At 39.9% G+C, this 15,833-nt stretch overlaps 1 protein-coding gene across 3 annotated transcripts in view; it reads left to right on the forward strand.

Moving 5' to 3' along the window:
• Window positions 1–15,833, forward strand: part of WDR70 (WD repeat domain 70) — a 322,311-nt gene that overhangs the window by 255,235 nt on the left and 51,243 nt on the right. For 2 of the 3 annotated variants that reach the window (XM_057540877.1, XM_007192190.3), the window contains exons 11-12: window positions 11,575–11,674; window positions 14,404–14,488. The exons of the other annotated variant lie outside the window; for it this stretch is intronic. In XM_057540877.1, the coding sequence (XP_057396860.1) occupies window positions 11,575–11,674; window positions 14,404–14,488 (185 nt within the window). The remainder of the gene's footprint in view (window positions 1–11,574; window positions 11,675–14,403; window positions 14,489–15,833) is intronic. 3 annotated transcript variants of the gene reach the window in all.

Below are 15,833 nucleotides of genomic sequence, written 5' to 3' on the forward strand. Positions count from 1 at the left end.
TATAAAATATCATATGAGATTCTGTATTGCCTCATTATTTTCCCCAGTAAAATTATACTTTGCCTAAAATCACAATAGTAAAATATACCAGATATTTAAATGCTCTAATAAGATAATATCCCCGTCTTTAAATGATTCTGTATGATGTCTCAAAGGTTAGAAGTGGAGTCTCGAAGTCCAAAGTTTCATTTCATGCCTTCTTGAAATTCTGAAAGCTTGGGTTTTCTGTAGGGCTTTAACGTTTTTTTGCATCCAGATTTCTGAAGCATAAATCTCAAGGGCCTAACTGGGATACCAGCTGATCTCAGCTCGGGTTTATAAGAAGGGAGATTAATGTGAAGGTAACTTGTGCCTTAGCCATAAGGGGTTTGTTTTATAGACTAAAGTAAACACCTTGAATTTCAAGTTGCAAGCACACAGGGAGCCAGAAGATTCCAGAGCAGTGGCATCATATTCTGCCTGTGACTCACACATCTCAGTGGCTGAGCTTTCTCCTGCAGCTGCAGCTTCCAGCTGGTCATCAGACAGAGCCCTAGGTAGTCACACACTGCAGTCACCTGGTTTGAGATGACCAAACAAGCATGTAACTGCAACATTGTCCAGTTATGAATGAAGGCTGGGCTATCTCTTTGCCAAATACAGTTGAAAAATAAATGCTAAGTCATAGCAGTTTTCTGAAATCATAGTGGTTGCAACAGTGAACCTGGACCAAGAGAGAATCCTGCTGAAGAGTTCACCTCTGGTCATAAATGCTCATTCTCGCCTCCCCCCTCCCTGTCCCTGAGCCCCCCACCACCACCCCCGCCTTTCCCGTGAGCTTCCCCATTATGGCAGAGGCCAGTTCTTAGTCATTTTGATGCCCTTTAAACCTGGCTTATACTTGATGCAGTAAATGTTTTATGAAAGAATAAGAGGTCTTAAGTGTTTCTTCTCCTTTCCCAACTTGTGAATCATTTCAAGAAAATTCCACATCATCTCTTCATTTATGTATCTCTGTGTTGTGTGTATAATGAGTCCTCAGTAAATGTGGTTGACATTGTAAATGTGGATCCTAAAAATTTTATTATCACACTTTTATTTTATGGGGGATGATGAATGGACTTTTCAGAAACCTTTGTCAGATGTCATTTTCTTTTGTCTTTAAATTATTTATTTAAAAAAAAATGAAGGGAGGGAGGGAGAGAGAGAAGAAGGGAATGAGGGAAGGAGGAAACATCTTGGCTGGAACATAATTATCTTTTTTAAAAAAGTTAGAAACTTGGAAACTGTCAACTTGCTATGAAATATGTTGTTTCCTTGAAACATGCTCAAAAGTTCAGCGTTTCATTTGCTATATTTATTATGTTCATCTTTTAAGCACCATGATTATGTGATACATAACATATCATACTGTACTCTAAGACTCATTGGGGTTCTTAGAGTTCAGATGATGTGCCTGGGAAAGGAATAATCTGAAGCTGACCTACGTGAAAGAAAGGATCAGAAATGTGGGGAAAGAGCTCGCATTTAGTAACATAAAGAAAAGCAGCTTAAACACACAGCCCTCCCTTCTGTGTCCTCCAAGACTGAGCTGTTTCCCAGCATTCACTTCTCTAATATTGTCTTCTGGAATCATTGTCTTAGTGTCAAAGAATATATAGAAGAAATGGCTGCAACTAGTTGAAAACAGACTACAGCTACCTAGAGACAAGGGTTACCTGCAGCAAACCCAGCGAGGATTAAGAAACATTGCTAGAGAGAACTTTTGGTCTCACAGGCAAACGCAAAAAGGCAAGAGAGGAGCATAATGATTATGTAAAGTACAAGACCTGACAAAGTTGAATTAATTTTAATTATAGGGTTGCAGGACAGGTTTATGGTGGATATTATTTGGTAGAATGCTAAGGTTAGGGAGCGAGAATTAACCTTCTTAAAACGTTATTAATGCTTCTGTGGTATCGTCTGACTTATAATAATGACAAACTCTTATATAATGTTTACTATCTGCCAAGCACTGTTCACATCCTTCATGTGTTGCATTAGTTAACTTTTGCTGCATAACAAACTACCTTAGAACTTAGTAGCTTAAAACAACAAACATTAATTATTTCTCAAGATTCTCTGGGTCAGTGGGGCAGTATTTCTGGTCTGAACTGGCTTGGCTGATTTCTTCTGGGTTCTCTATTGCATCTGCAGTTAACTAACAGCTCAGTCAAGGTTGGATGGTCTAGAATGGCCTCACCCACATGTCCGGCTGTTGGCCAGATGTCAGCTGGTGCTACGGGGATGACTGGACACATGTTTCTGGTCATCCAGAGAGCGTCTTGTGCTTTTTCACAAGGTGGCTAGGTTCCAAAAGCAGCAAGAGAGCAAGTCCCAACATATATGCCTTTCCAGGTCTCTGCTTGTGTCTTGTTTGCTCATGTCCTCTGTTAGGGTTCTCTGAGAAGCAGATGCTAAGATGTGTAAAAGATTTATTGCTAAAACTCCTGTAAGGGAAAAGTGTGTGGGGAGCCAGAGGAGGCTAGAGAGTATCAGATGATGATGCAGGTCTGACTCCTATGAAGGAAAGAGGGAAGGAACGAAGGAGGGTTGGCTAGGAAGAATCTCAAACTTCAGCGCAGTTCTAAGAAAGCTTTGGCCAGGCCAGTGGGAACTCCTTGAGCCTAAGTCAACCCAAGGCTTTATGAATCTGCTCTAGCTATGCTGATATCTCAGTTAGCATAGCAGCTACAGTCGGGACTACTACTTGATTAAGTCTGTAGTCAACAATCCCTTTGTGGAAGGACTAGGAGAAGAATTATTGCCCCACTGAGTAGCACTGTCCTTCCTCTTAGGAATCTGGCTACCTCTATAGTCAATCAGTTCCTGATCTGAAAATAGAGTCAGATATCGGAACAGAGCCAGGGATCATGACTTTTTATTGGGGTGACCACCCTCAGCTTCCTGCTCCTCCATTTATCTCTCTTTTTGGTTGTAGATACTAAGCAGTACCTTTGCTGTCTGCCCATCTCTTCTGCCCCTAGGAATGCCATGTTCTATTAACTATCTCCACATTTTTCTGCACATCAAGCCCCCTTGGCTGCCTCTCTGATCTTGTCAGTCATTATATTGCAGCCTCTTGGCTTCTAGCAATTAAGCACTGCAACCTAGCTTTTATTACTTTGGGCCTCATTATCCCCATGGATATTAATGGCCCAGCTCAGTGAGATTAGCCCTGGGCTGCAGAGGAGACCTTGGTGAATGGTACTTCTTGGTGGTGCTGGCTCCCTCTCACCTGTGTATTCCTGGTGGCCTTGGTGAAAGGTACGTCTTCTGGGCTCTCCCATGAAAAATAATATTCTGTATTGTCTGACTTGACACAATATATCCATCCCAGCATGCCCGCTTCCCCCAGCCCTCTTATTCTCTTCTCTGTTGTCTGCCAGGACAATTGGGGTGTTTTTATTTTACTCAACATTGGCCATCACTTTTCCAGGCCTCTACAGTATCCTTGCAGCAGGTTTGCCCCATCCCCTGGGGACCTTGTACAAAAATGTGTCCCAAATCAATGAATCCTGCTGATGAAAGCCCCCTTGATTAAGGATCCTCAAAATCCAAACTCAAGGTACTTCATGGCTCCTGCCAGCAGCTGCGAGCTAATTCTTGCATCTCTTTTGGTGTGTAACCTCTTTCCAGCCACTTCTCCAGCTGAGTAATACTGGGATTCGGCACTAGTTATTGACGGAGAAGCCAGAAGAGGAGGTAGGGGCAGGTCCTAAGAGAAGTTACTGCTGCCTTGTGGGGGAGGGGCAGTTGTAGCATCTTCCAACCCAAAGGAATTGCTAGCTCTTACTAGGCAAGGGTGGGCCACCTCCGTAGGCTCTGAGGGTTCAGGGGCGTCTGCAGATCTAGCATCTTATAGACATCCATCCAGATATCCTGTCCTTATGTTTCAGAGTCTCAGGTTTTCCCAGCTAGAGCCCTGCCTTAGAATAACAGACATGCCTTGGCTGAGCATTTAGATATCTCTGGAGCTCTATAAATCGAACTACCAGATCGCTTTTGTTTGTTGCTCAGCTGTGTCTGGTCTTCCACTGCAGGAGATGAGGGCTTCTTTGAAAGCTACTAAAGAGGCCCTCTGGCTCTTCCACTTAGTCTTTAACGGTGCTCAGTTTCTCATTGTCCCTCTGCAGGGATAATGACTTAGCACTAACCAGCCAACACTATTGTCTTTGTAGGTATCTTCCTCCCATATATATATATATATTTTTTTAATTAATTAATTTATTTATTTATTTTTGGCTGTGTTGGGTCTTCGTTTCTGTGCGAGGGCTTTCCCTAGTTGCGGCGAGCGGGGGCCACTCTTCATCGCCGTGCGCGGGCCTCTCACTGTCGCGGCCTCTCTTGTTGCGGAGCACAGGCTCCAGGCGCGCAGGCTCAGTAGTTGTGGCTCACGGGCCCAGTTGCTCCGCGGCATGCGGTATCTTCCCAGACCAGGGCTCGAACCCGTGTGCCCTGCATTGGCAGGCAGATTCTCAACCACTGCGCCACCAGGGAAGCCCATCCCATATATTTTTAAATGCCTAAAATGTTTGTCCCGCAAGGACAGTCCCCTGTACTAGGAAGTTTTCCCAGCTCACCTCCAGTGAAATCTGTAGCAGTTGGACTGCAACTAAGTGTTCGAGTATATCTGTGCTCCACAGTCCACTCAGGACAGTGTCTTCTTTACCCACGAAGGAGGCAGTCCTAGATTTTTATCTTAACACCTGTGCTGTTGGATCACTCCAGGTACCACTTGTGATAGTCTGGTTCCTCTGAGAAACAGACACCAAGATAGGGTTAAACATATAAGAGGATTCTTGGGGAAAGGCCTGTCAAGGGAATGGGGGTGAGGGAGCCTGAGAAGGCTGGAGAAGAGAGCATGATGTAGGCCATACCCCTAAGAAAGAGAAAGGAAGGAAAGGAGTGTTACATGTCCATCAGCTGATAAATGGATAATAAAATGTGGTACATCCATACAATGGAGCATTACTTTACAATAAAAAGAAATGAAGTATTGAAACATACTACAACATGGATGAACCTCAGAAACATTATGCCAAGTGAAAGAAGCCAATTACAAAAGATAGCATATTGTATGATTTCATTTATTTGAAATGTTCACATAGGCAAATATACAGAGACAGAAACTAGGTTAGTAGTTGCTTAGGGCTGACAGATTAGGGGAAAAGAGGGAGTGATTGCTAATGTGTATGGGGTTTCTTTCTGGGGTGATCCTAATGTTCTAAAATTGACTGAGGTAATGATTGCTCAGTTCTCTGAAAATACTGAAAAACATTGAACTGCATACGTTAAGTGGACAGATTCTGTGGTGTGTGAATTATATCTCAATAAAACTGTTATATTAAAAGAAAAGAAAAAGAGGATTGTACAGAAAGAGTCTTAGACTGTAGCACAATGCCCAGAATGTTTCAGTCAGGCTAATCAGGAGTCCTTTCTCCCCTGTGCGCAATTGTTGGTGAGGAGGAGCCCGTGGAAAGCCTGGCCTTGTCACAGAGGTAGTGAGAGTGCTAGTCATTATGCTTTTCACAGTGGGAAGTCTGAGAGACACATTTTCTTGGCTACATGTCCTGTAATCCCAAACAAGTCGCCTGTCCATACCCAGACTCAAGGTGTAAAGAAATACATGCCACATATTGATGAAAAGCAAAGCAAAGTTGTATTGCAAAGGAATGTGACACACTTGCATTACCTCATTAAATTCTCCTAGCAGCTTATGGAGTGGGTACTATTATTAATCTCGTTTAATAGATGGCATAGGGAGATTAGCCCAAGATGATAAGTGGTGAAGCCTGGATTTGAACTCACCAGTCTGATTCCACCCTCTGTGCTTTTTATCATTATACCATATTTTCATACAATATATTAATTTGATTATCACAGAATCTTTTGCAGAGGTTTTATTGTCTAATTTCCTTTTATTAAAATGAAGCCTTCATGGGCATAGGAAATTGCAAAGTACCTTTCTATGACAGTTCCTATATTTTTGTATACATTATTCTCATAATCCTTACTACACATCTCCAAAATCAGAGGAACAGGAGGAAATTATATTCAGTCTTGACCTATATCTATTCTGTTTTTTAATCTTGGCATTTAAAAAAATCCTGGAATATTTTTAATCCTGGTATGGTAAGTAAACCTAACATGTGATTGAAAATAAAGAATTGATTGGAATTGCTTGATTATAACGAAGCTTGAAAATAGATTCTCAATGAAAAAGAAAATTTATATCTATTTAGGGAGACCTAAGAGTAGATTTGAGAGGACAGTTAAATGTTAGTACACCTAGTTTGTTAGATAGCCTAGCATTTGCTTCATCTTGCTCTCAGAGTTTGTGTTTCGGTAGCACAGTTGCATTTCAGCAACGTTCTGAGAGGAGGTGCCCACTATAGACTGAATAAATAAATGTGTGGCATTGACGCAACGCAGGGAGATAGTAGGTCAAATGCAGCTCAGTTTCTTTGGGAGTTTGGGAAAAAGAGTAAGAGTGGGAAGATGTGTAGGGCATGTTATTTGAAAGATTAATAAACTGTGAGACAGAAAGATTAAGCCTCTTGGCCAGGGTCAAACTAAATGTAGTAAGCTGAAATTTTAGGTCAAGTTGGCTTGGCTCTAAGACCAGTATTCTTTCCACTAAATTGTCCCCTATTTTCAGCCCAGAAATTTATTTAAATTCTCTCTTTTTAAAAATAGTTTATTCCACTGTTTTATTGATTACAAAACATGTTTTGATCCTTTTGAGGGCTGTCTTTCCTCTTGCATTGATAGATACACACTAGAGCGATGGAAAGATATTGGGATCTAGCTAGCTGCTGGATGTAAACTCACTGACCTCTGTTACCACCATAGAATATTTGGATTATTTAGAATTACAGAAAGTGGTATATTTAAGACTTTGGGCTAGGCATCGTATTTTTCTTTGAGAATTTGGCATACTTCCTTAGAGAGGAAAAACTAGAATTAGCATAGCCACAGAAGGCAGGACCAGGACTCACAAGTAGATGTTAGAAGGAGGGAGGCTTGGACCCAGTTTAAGAAAGGTGTTGCCAATTAGAGCCACCCAGACAAATGCACTGTTGTTGCTTGTGATGTAATGAGTTCTGTACTGCCGGAGGCTCTATGACCATCTGCTGAGAAGGGACAGTTTTACCAGTTGGAAGTTTGTACTGTATGATCTCAGAGAGGGCCTTTAAAACTCTAGGTTTTTGTGCTTGCATTTCCCATCACTCTGAATATTTGAGACTTGATGTTCTCCAAATCTAACATAAGGCACTCCTAAGAATAGGAAACCTATATAAAGGAGTTAATAATCTCAACTTCCCTAAAGAATAATGTTCTTTGCCTAGGATGATTATAAAAGGAATTAAAGGAGAAGTTGCAGTTTTAGATTTCCCACATTATGCCAGAAGTGTTTTTCAGTCAGGTTGACTTTGTTTTCAAAATGTGAGGGTATTTTTCATCACAGACTGTCCAAATATTGATGTTTTATGCAAGTTTAAGATCTCCTCTGGCTATCCATTTTATTTCATTGGAATAAACTTTTGTTACTGGTTAAAGTGAAGTTAATAATTGAAGAGCACACTTGACATAAAATCTGTCGAAACGGAACTACCTGCTTGCTCTTGGGCTCATGCGGAAGTGTACGTGATATGATTGCTTTGGATTCTACACCTTTTAAGGTTCTTTATCCCACCTGACTGGTATATGATATGTACATATCTATATATATGTGTGTGTATTTATCTTTTAGAATATTGGTATTCATGATCTATTTTGCTCTATTAATAATAAAAAGTACATTTGATCAGTTAGTCGAATTATAAAATACTATATGTATTTACCAGTTTTTGTCTTTTCCTAAAGAATCATAGAGCTGTAAGTGACTTTAGAAATCATCTAGTTCAATCCATTTATTTTACAGAAGATAAAATTGTGATCTGGAGAGGCTAAGTAATTTGTCCCCAGTCATACTGCTAGTTTTTGACTGAACTAAGTCCAGATTTCATATCTCCTGGTCCTGGACCAGTGCTCTTTTTGCTATACCACATTACCTTACTGATAATTCATGAAGTGATGGGTCTTCCTTCTGTTTAGATGTATATATGTATTTATTAGCATTAAAAATACATAAAACATTTAAAACAAATAAAAAATTAATTTCACTGAGAGGCCAAATGTAAGTATAGGACTTTCTGGTAAACTGTTACCGCTGTAGTATCTTTCAAAAGCTTTATTTAGAGTTTAGGAGTTGATAAGTTGTTGAAATATAACTAAGTGGCATATTTTCCTTATTGAGATTAGTAGCAGAGTTCTGCTTTTCTGAGGAACAAAAAAATATGTTCAATCTACTCTCCACGTGTCCAAGAATGATCTTTTAAAGATAAGCAAACCTAGTCACACTACTACTCCTCTGTGTAAAATCCCTTAGCAACTCCTTTTACCTTCAGGATAAAATTTAAGCCCTTAACATGGCCTGCAAGGCGTGATCTGGGCCCTGCTTATGTCACCTCTCACCTGTCCTTTCCCTCTTAGACGTGATTAACTTCTTTTAGTTCTTTGAATCAACCAGCTCCTTTCCCTTCAGGCCTTCCAATATGCGTGTGTTGGTTTTCTATCGCTTAGTAACAGATTACTACCACAAATTTAGTGGCTTAAAAAACCACCAGTTTATCATTTCACAATTTCTGTAGGTAAGAAGCCTGACATGGTATGGTTGGATTCTCTTCTTAGGGTTTTAGGGTTTCACCAGGGTGGGGAGGTTTGGGGTTAGGGGCACCAACACACACTCCTCCCACCACCCTGCGAGCAGTTGAAAATCCACATGTAACTTTACAGTCTGCCCTCCATATCCATGGTTCCACATTTGTGGATTCAACCAACCACAGATCATGTAGTACTGTACTATGTATTTATTGAAAAAAAATCTGTGTATATGTGGACCTATGCAGTTAAAACCCATGTTCAGATCCCTGTTTCTTTGATACATCTTTTAAGTCTATAGTGGCATGTCAAACGTTTCTCATTCTTAAAATCTCTCTTACTCTTCTGGCACGTCTTTATGGCTTCCTTCTCTGTCCTCAGCCAGGAGAAAGCTCTGCTTTTCTTTTTTTTGGCTGTGTTGGGTCTTCGTTGCTGCGCGCGGGCTTTCTCTAGTTGCAGCGAGCAGGGGCTGCTCTTCGTCGCAGTGCGCCGGCTTCTTCTTGAGGTGGCTTCTCTTGTTGTGGAGCACAGGCTCTAGGCACCTGGGCTCGGTAGTTGCGGCACAGGGGCCCTAGAGCACGCGGGCTCAGTAGTTGTGGAACAGGGGCCCTGGAGCACGCGGGCTTCAGTAGTTGCGGAGCGTGGGCTCAGTAGCTGTGGCGTGCGGCCTCAGTAGCTGTGGCTCGCGGGCTCTAGAGCACAGGCTCAGTAGTTGTGGCGCTTGGGCTTAGCTGCTCCGCGGCATGTGGGATCTTCTCGGACCAGGGCTCGAACCCGTGTCCCCTGCATTGGCAGGCGGATTCTTAACCACTGCGCCACCAGGGAAGTCCCGAAAACTCTGCTTTTAAGGACTCATGTGACTCTTCAGTCCCCCCTGGGTAATCCAGGATATAATCTCCCTATTTTAAGGTCGGCTAACTAGTAACCTTAATTATGCCTGCAAAGTCCCTTTTGCTAAGTAGAGTAACATATTCATGGGCATAACACCAGGGATCGCAGAGGTCATGGGGTTCAAAATTCTGCTACCACAATGCAGTGAGTACCCTCTGACTGGAATAGCCGTTCTAGACCCTGCATCCTGCTCCTTCGTCTGCTAACTTTTACTTTATCCACTGCACCTCTGATTTCTTTTTGCCCCTCTTTTTTTTCCTCTCTTCTCCTGCTCTGATTAAGAACCTCTCTTTAGCGCTCTCAAATTACTCTATACTTCCCCACTGTACCACTTGTCACTCTGTATGCTTATCTGTGTCCTTTCAGGGGGACCGTCTATCACCTCTGAGGAGAGAAGCCGTGTTTATCTCGGCACATTTGTGTTTCCCTGCTAACCCATGTATCTGCCATACAGTTGATTCCCAATATATATTAAAAAAAGATGAATCAATGAATTATTTATATCCATGAAAGGAGGAAGCATGATTACTGTCTTTAATATAAATTTCTAAGACTGTCACGTGGAGGAAGAGAGAAGACAATTTTATTATTTATTTATTTATTTATTTTTTACCATTTAACCTTCTGAAAATTTATTTAAATTTACATTGTGACAATGGGACACAAGAATCATTAGAACTAACCTAGGAATATAATGAAAAGAAATCTGAGTGTAACAGTTCCGCAAAAGGCCAAGGAAGCTCTGGTCCTTATTAAAACAGAAGGTCCGAGTTAAGTGATGTATTTGACAAGACAATTTTAACTCAATATATACAATTTTTTTTGAAGGCTTGCTTTTGTGAGGTAGTGTGTCCTCATTACTGGAAACTTTTTGGTGAAAGCTCAGTGATGGCGTATTGGGGATATTATTGGGAGGCTAATGTACGTGAGCTCTGTTTTGTGACTCATTCTTTGTTATGGTTGCTGCATACTGATGGAGATGGGTCATTTGTATTCCTATACCTGTGGCTGCCAGGAGAGACCTACATGCTGTCATCACTAGTAATGTCCCTGGCCATTCACTGTGTAATTATCCAGCCTGGTGGATCTGGGATAATTGATTCCCTAGTACTTTGGCCTGTTCTGGTTACTGAATCATAAATGGGTGGCAAGATTAGTGTAGTAGAGTTACTTTTATAAGTCATTAACTGTTCAGAAGTGACATTGCAAGTAAAAAGACTAATAGCATACATCCGTAGACAGGGGGGTATAGGATAGTGTTTAGGAATAGGCTTTTTGGTTCAAACTCCTAGCTCGACCACTTACTAGCTCTGTGATTTTGGACAAGGTACTTAAGTCTCTGTGCTTAGTTTCCTAATCTGTAAAATGACGATAATCTTCTAGAGTGAACGTGAGCACCATAGGCAAGTTAGTAAAAGAATATAGTGCCTAGGAGGGTATGGTAAGCATTGTGTAATGGCTGGCTGTCGTCATCATCATCAACAACATTATCCTGCAGGCACACTAAAGATAGTTCAAGACTTACCACCATGTGCACAGTGTCTGGCATATACTAGGAATACAGTGATATTTTTGAGTTAATAATATGTTCATTTGTAATTTTTATTTATATTTATTCAGATAACTGTAGGAAATGGTCCCCAAAACTTTTTAAGTATAATGAGAAGAACTAAATGCGGTGCTAATCCTGTGTTGCTCAGGCTTGCTAAGGCAATCTGAAAAATATCTCCTACTAGAACTTAACCTGGTCTCTTCTTTTCGCTTATTAAAGCAAATGGATGTTTTTAAAAGCCCTTTGAAATTTTTTCCAAAATAAGAAAACTATCATCAGGTGAAATTAATATTTTTCATGTAGCTATATATCATTTTTTGGATGATAAAGTAAAATATTCTTGCCACAAAAATGTTCTCATCTGAATTCAGATGAGATGTTAACACTTTGCTTGTCTTTGCAAACAGGTTCATCCTAAATTCCACTATAAACAAGCTCATGACCCAGGCACAGATACTTCTTGCGTGACTTTTTCCTATGATGGTAATGTCCTTGCCTCTCGTGGAGGTAGGTTAGAAGCTTTCTTTTTGATATGTTTCTGTATATAAAATGATCGTATGTAACTCTAACAAATGTCACACTAATATCCTAGTGCTTAGTAAAGCTAGCTGTGCTTTTGTTAATGTACCTTTGCCAGTCTAGTTTTTTTCATTAAAATGCATTTCCAACTTGGCAACATTATTTTATTAAAATTATCAAGTAAAATTTAGAAAATATGTACTTTTTTGCCTAAGTTTTCATTTTAGCTCCAAATTCCATCAGCATTTGGAGCCTGCAAGGATGACCATTGCCTCTACCTTATGGACTTTTGTAGATGATATTCTATATTCTTTCTATATCATTTTATAGTTCTGGGTCTGGTATTTCAAACTCTTCTATTTGCTGACCATTGATTTTTTTTCAGTTCAAACACTAACTCAGTTCAGTTAAAAAAAGTTTGTATACCTGGATGTTATTTTTTTTAATAACTATGTAATTCTATGTGGTCGTATTGTAAGTTTACCTGTCCACACTCATATGGTTGAATAGAGATTGTTTCTCACTTTTTGCTAAATCTTTCTCACGTGAATAAGTAGTATGCTGATAGAAGGAAATAATAAAATAGTGAGGACAGCTTATGAACAAAGCATTAGGGGGAAGTATGGGGCATGACTGAGGATCTTCCAGTAAGCGCATTTGTGGGGAGGGAAAAGAATCAAGGTAAGTAGGTTGGAGCCATGTTACAGATAGCCTTAAATATCACAAAGAGGATTTAGTCTTTATTCCATAGGCCAAATTAATCTAGCAACACTGAGTTTAGTCATTCGTTCACTCACTTTACTGTATATTGAGCAACTGATCTGAGCTAAGCATTATGCTAGGTGCTTGGCATAAACTGTGGACATCATAGCAGGGTTCCTTTCCTGAAAGAATTTGCAGCCTGATGTAGAGGGTATGGAAGTGAGGAGGACATAGAGTTGGCACAGCTCTCCCCTCAGTTTAACTGGTCCGTGCCCGTTTACCCTTGGGAACTCCATCCAGATTCTCTTTCTTCCAAGGAAGCCTTATATTGATATACCCAAACTACCCTCACTTACATAATTTAAAAAAAATCAAAGCACATGCACATGTATTTTCTATTTACGGTATACATGGCAAAGATGGATATGTATAAAATATATGTTTTGGTTCATCAATTCTAACCTGTTCTTTGAGTCCTAAGATGACTCTTAATTAAGACTATGTACTATACTCTGTACTTACATCAGTGATTCTTACCCCAAGAATGTATCTGAATCCCCTGGGAAGGTTTTCAAAATGATAAATCCTCCACTAGGAAATTCTCACATTCACTCTCGCACCTCTAGAGTGGTATACCCCAATCTCTGAGGTAGAGTGGGGAAAGAAGAGGGGAATAACAGAGGACTGTACTTTGAAAATTCTTCCTGGAGGATTCTGAAATAGCCCAGCCCCACCCAGTTGATTATTACTGCCTTAGAAGTATAGGATTAACTCTGTTTCAGTCAAAACCATTTTAGTGATAATTTTTACCTTCCCCTTCCATCCTATACTAGTTGTTGGGTAACATGTCGTCAACAGAACATGTATACTGTATTCCACCATTCTCCTTCCTGGATGTATAGAATATACCAGATGGAAGTCTCTCTGTTCAGCAGAGTCCCCAGAGTGTTGTAAGGTGCTGCTGCTAGCTCCAGAACCTGCCAGGTTAACTAAACTGTTTAATACAGATTAATGTTTTCTTATTGTTTGAGGATTGTGGGGATGTGTAACCTTTTTTTAAAGACTAAAAGCAAAAAGGTGAGCCTTACAAAGTTCTTCCAGTATAAGCAGGTCTCCAACCCAGCCAGTTGTGGATTAGTGCACCTGCCAAAAGTTGGGTTTCAGAGTCAGGGTTGCTGGGGAGAGAATGGGGATTTTTATTGAACTCTCCACTCACCTCACTTGCATCTGGTACTGATTCCTTATTGGACCCAGGGGGTTGAGGCAGGTCTCAGCTGCGGACACTGGGGAAAAAGAACAGCAAAGATATTACTTATATGAGTTTTGGCTTTCATTATGAACAGGAATTAGTTAGTAGTCCTATAGAAATACTTCAAAAGTGATTCTTTAAAGAATATTAATTATACTTTGGCTTGGAAAGGCTATACTCCCCAGCAAGGTGAAGAATGATAGCCACAGATAGAGTTACACTGGAGGGAAAGGAATCACATTGGCTCACTCTCATTAATGTTAATGGATAGTTTCACTCACACACTAGTGGGAAAAAGAATCTGTTGTGAACTGAACTATTTTCAGTCCTGGTGGTTGCTAAATTAATATCTTCTTAAGAAGTCAAGTTATGCTCAAATATACCACAGGGAAACTACCATCTGCTCTAAAGTCACTCTTTAGAGAAGATTCTCCAGGGTTCCTTCTAGCCTGCAGATGCTACATCAATCTGGAAAGTAATTTCTAGGAAGCTAGTTCATTATCATGTATCCTTCTACTGTTCTCACAACTCCTGCTCTCAAGCTCCCTAGTTAAAAAGTAAAATGTGTTATGTGTATCCCCTTCCCTCCTTCCTTCCCTCCTGCCTCCTTCCTTTCTCTCTCTCTCCCTCCCTCCCCCGCCTCCCTCTCTCCCTTCCTTTTCTTATAGTTATACACTAAGTTTTGCAAACTCTAAACTTGGGACTGGTTCTTTTTTGCAAAATTTACTTTCTGCCTTTTTTTTTTCCTTTCTCATTCCTCTATCAGGTGATGATACCTTAAAATTATGGGACATCCGACAGTTTAATAAGCCACTTTTTTCAGCCTCAGGTCTTCCCACCATGTTCCCAATGTAAGTAGCATATTTTTAATATTCGATAAGCACAAGAGAATGGAAAAGTAATTTTTTCATCTTCATGTTAATTTATAGTGTCTTAGATTTTCTAGAAAAGGGACTTGAAGAGTGATTGAAATAGGTTTTTTGAAAGATGAATTTTTATTTTTCCTTTCATTTTGTACATTCTTCAGAATATAAAATTTTATTTTTGAAGTTGAAATGATGGCTGTTCATGTATTTGTGTGTGTGAATATATATATTGTATGCATATGTAGGTCTTGGGGTAGTAAAAACATTTTAAAGGGTTGAATTGTTCTTTTAATAGTGGATAAATGACAGAGTAGGCCTGTCTTTTATTTGTTTTCTTTTAAAATTTGAATCCTCATACCATTAAAGCAATTCTTCATAGTTACTGAATATTATATGTCATTTTCTCAATTTTTTCTTATCATCATTTCAATCAATAATTCGGTAACCGTCACTTATTCAAACTGTCTTGCTCTGGGTAGCTGAACACTGTTATCTGCATTCTACTAAGTTGATAACTGAAGCTTTAAAGATTTTTCTGCAAACAGCTGAGGTTGGGATTTGATCTCTAAGTCCTACAATTGGTGCCTAAGCAAAAATTTCTGTTTTGGTAGAAATAAAATTTCTCATCTGACCAAGAAGGAGAGTGTGAAGGTAATGGAAGCAGCAAATGGAGGAAGCTGTATATCAGAGCACTAACTCTGACACAGCCTATTGCCCATGGCATTTATCTGTTAAAACAAACAGATGGATAAACAAACATGAATTTATAGCTGATACGAATTTTTTGAGCCTTGTGCCTGCTGCAAGTAATGCTAACTAGATAGCGTCTTTGGCTCATGTCTTAGATTATTCAGTCAGGTGGCCAGACCTCTCATCACAAGAGCTGTTGAATCACAGCCATCAATTAGGTTCCAGCCGTACAAGCTGCTCCTCATTTCATGGTGCTTGACTTGACAAAGCTCAAATTGTTTGAGAGGTAGTGCTGATAAAAATAATTCCAAAACTGATCAAAATAATCACTACTTAGACATTAGTCATATACTGTCTATTTGTGTATAGACAGGGTCAATGTCTATATTGAGTTTTTCCCACACGTTATTTACATTGAAAGATACTATAATGTATTGAAATTAGAGCACAGATTCTGGAGTCAGGCTGTCTAAGTTCGAATCCCAGCTGTACCACTTACTTTTGTGATCTTGGACAAGGTTTATTTAACCTCTTCCTGCCTCAGTTTCCTAATCAGTAAAATGGGGATAATAGTATCTACTTCATAGGATTATTGTGAGTATTAAGTGAATTAATACAAGTGCCTGACTTACTGTAAACC

The sequence above is a fragment of the Balaenoptera acutorostrata genome, chromosome 2 (genome assembly GCF_949987535.1).
Source record: "Balaenoptera acutorostrata chromosome 2, mBalAcu1.1, whole genome shotgun sequence".
Classification (NCBI taxonomy): Eukaryota; Metazoa; Chordata; class Mammalia; order Artiodactyla; family Balaenopteridae; genus Balaenoptera; species Balaenoptera acutorostrata.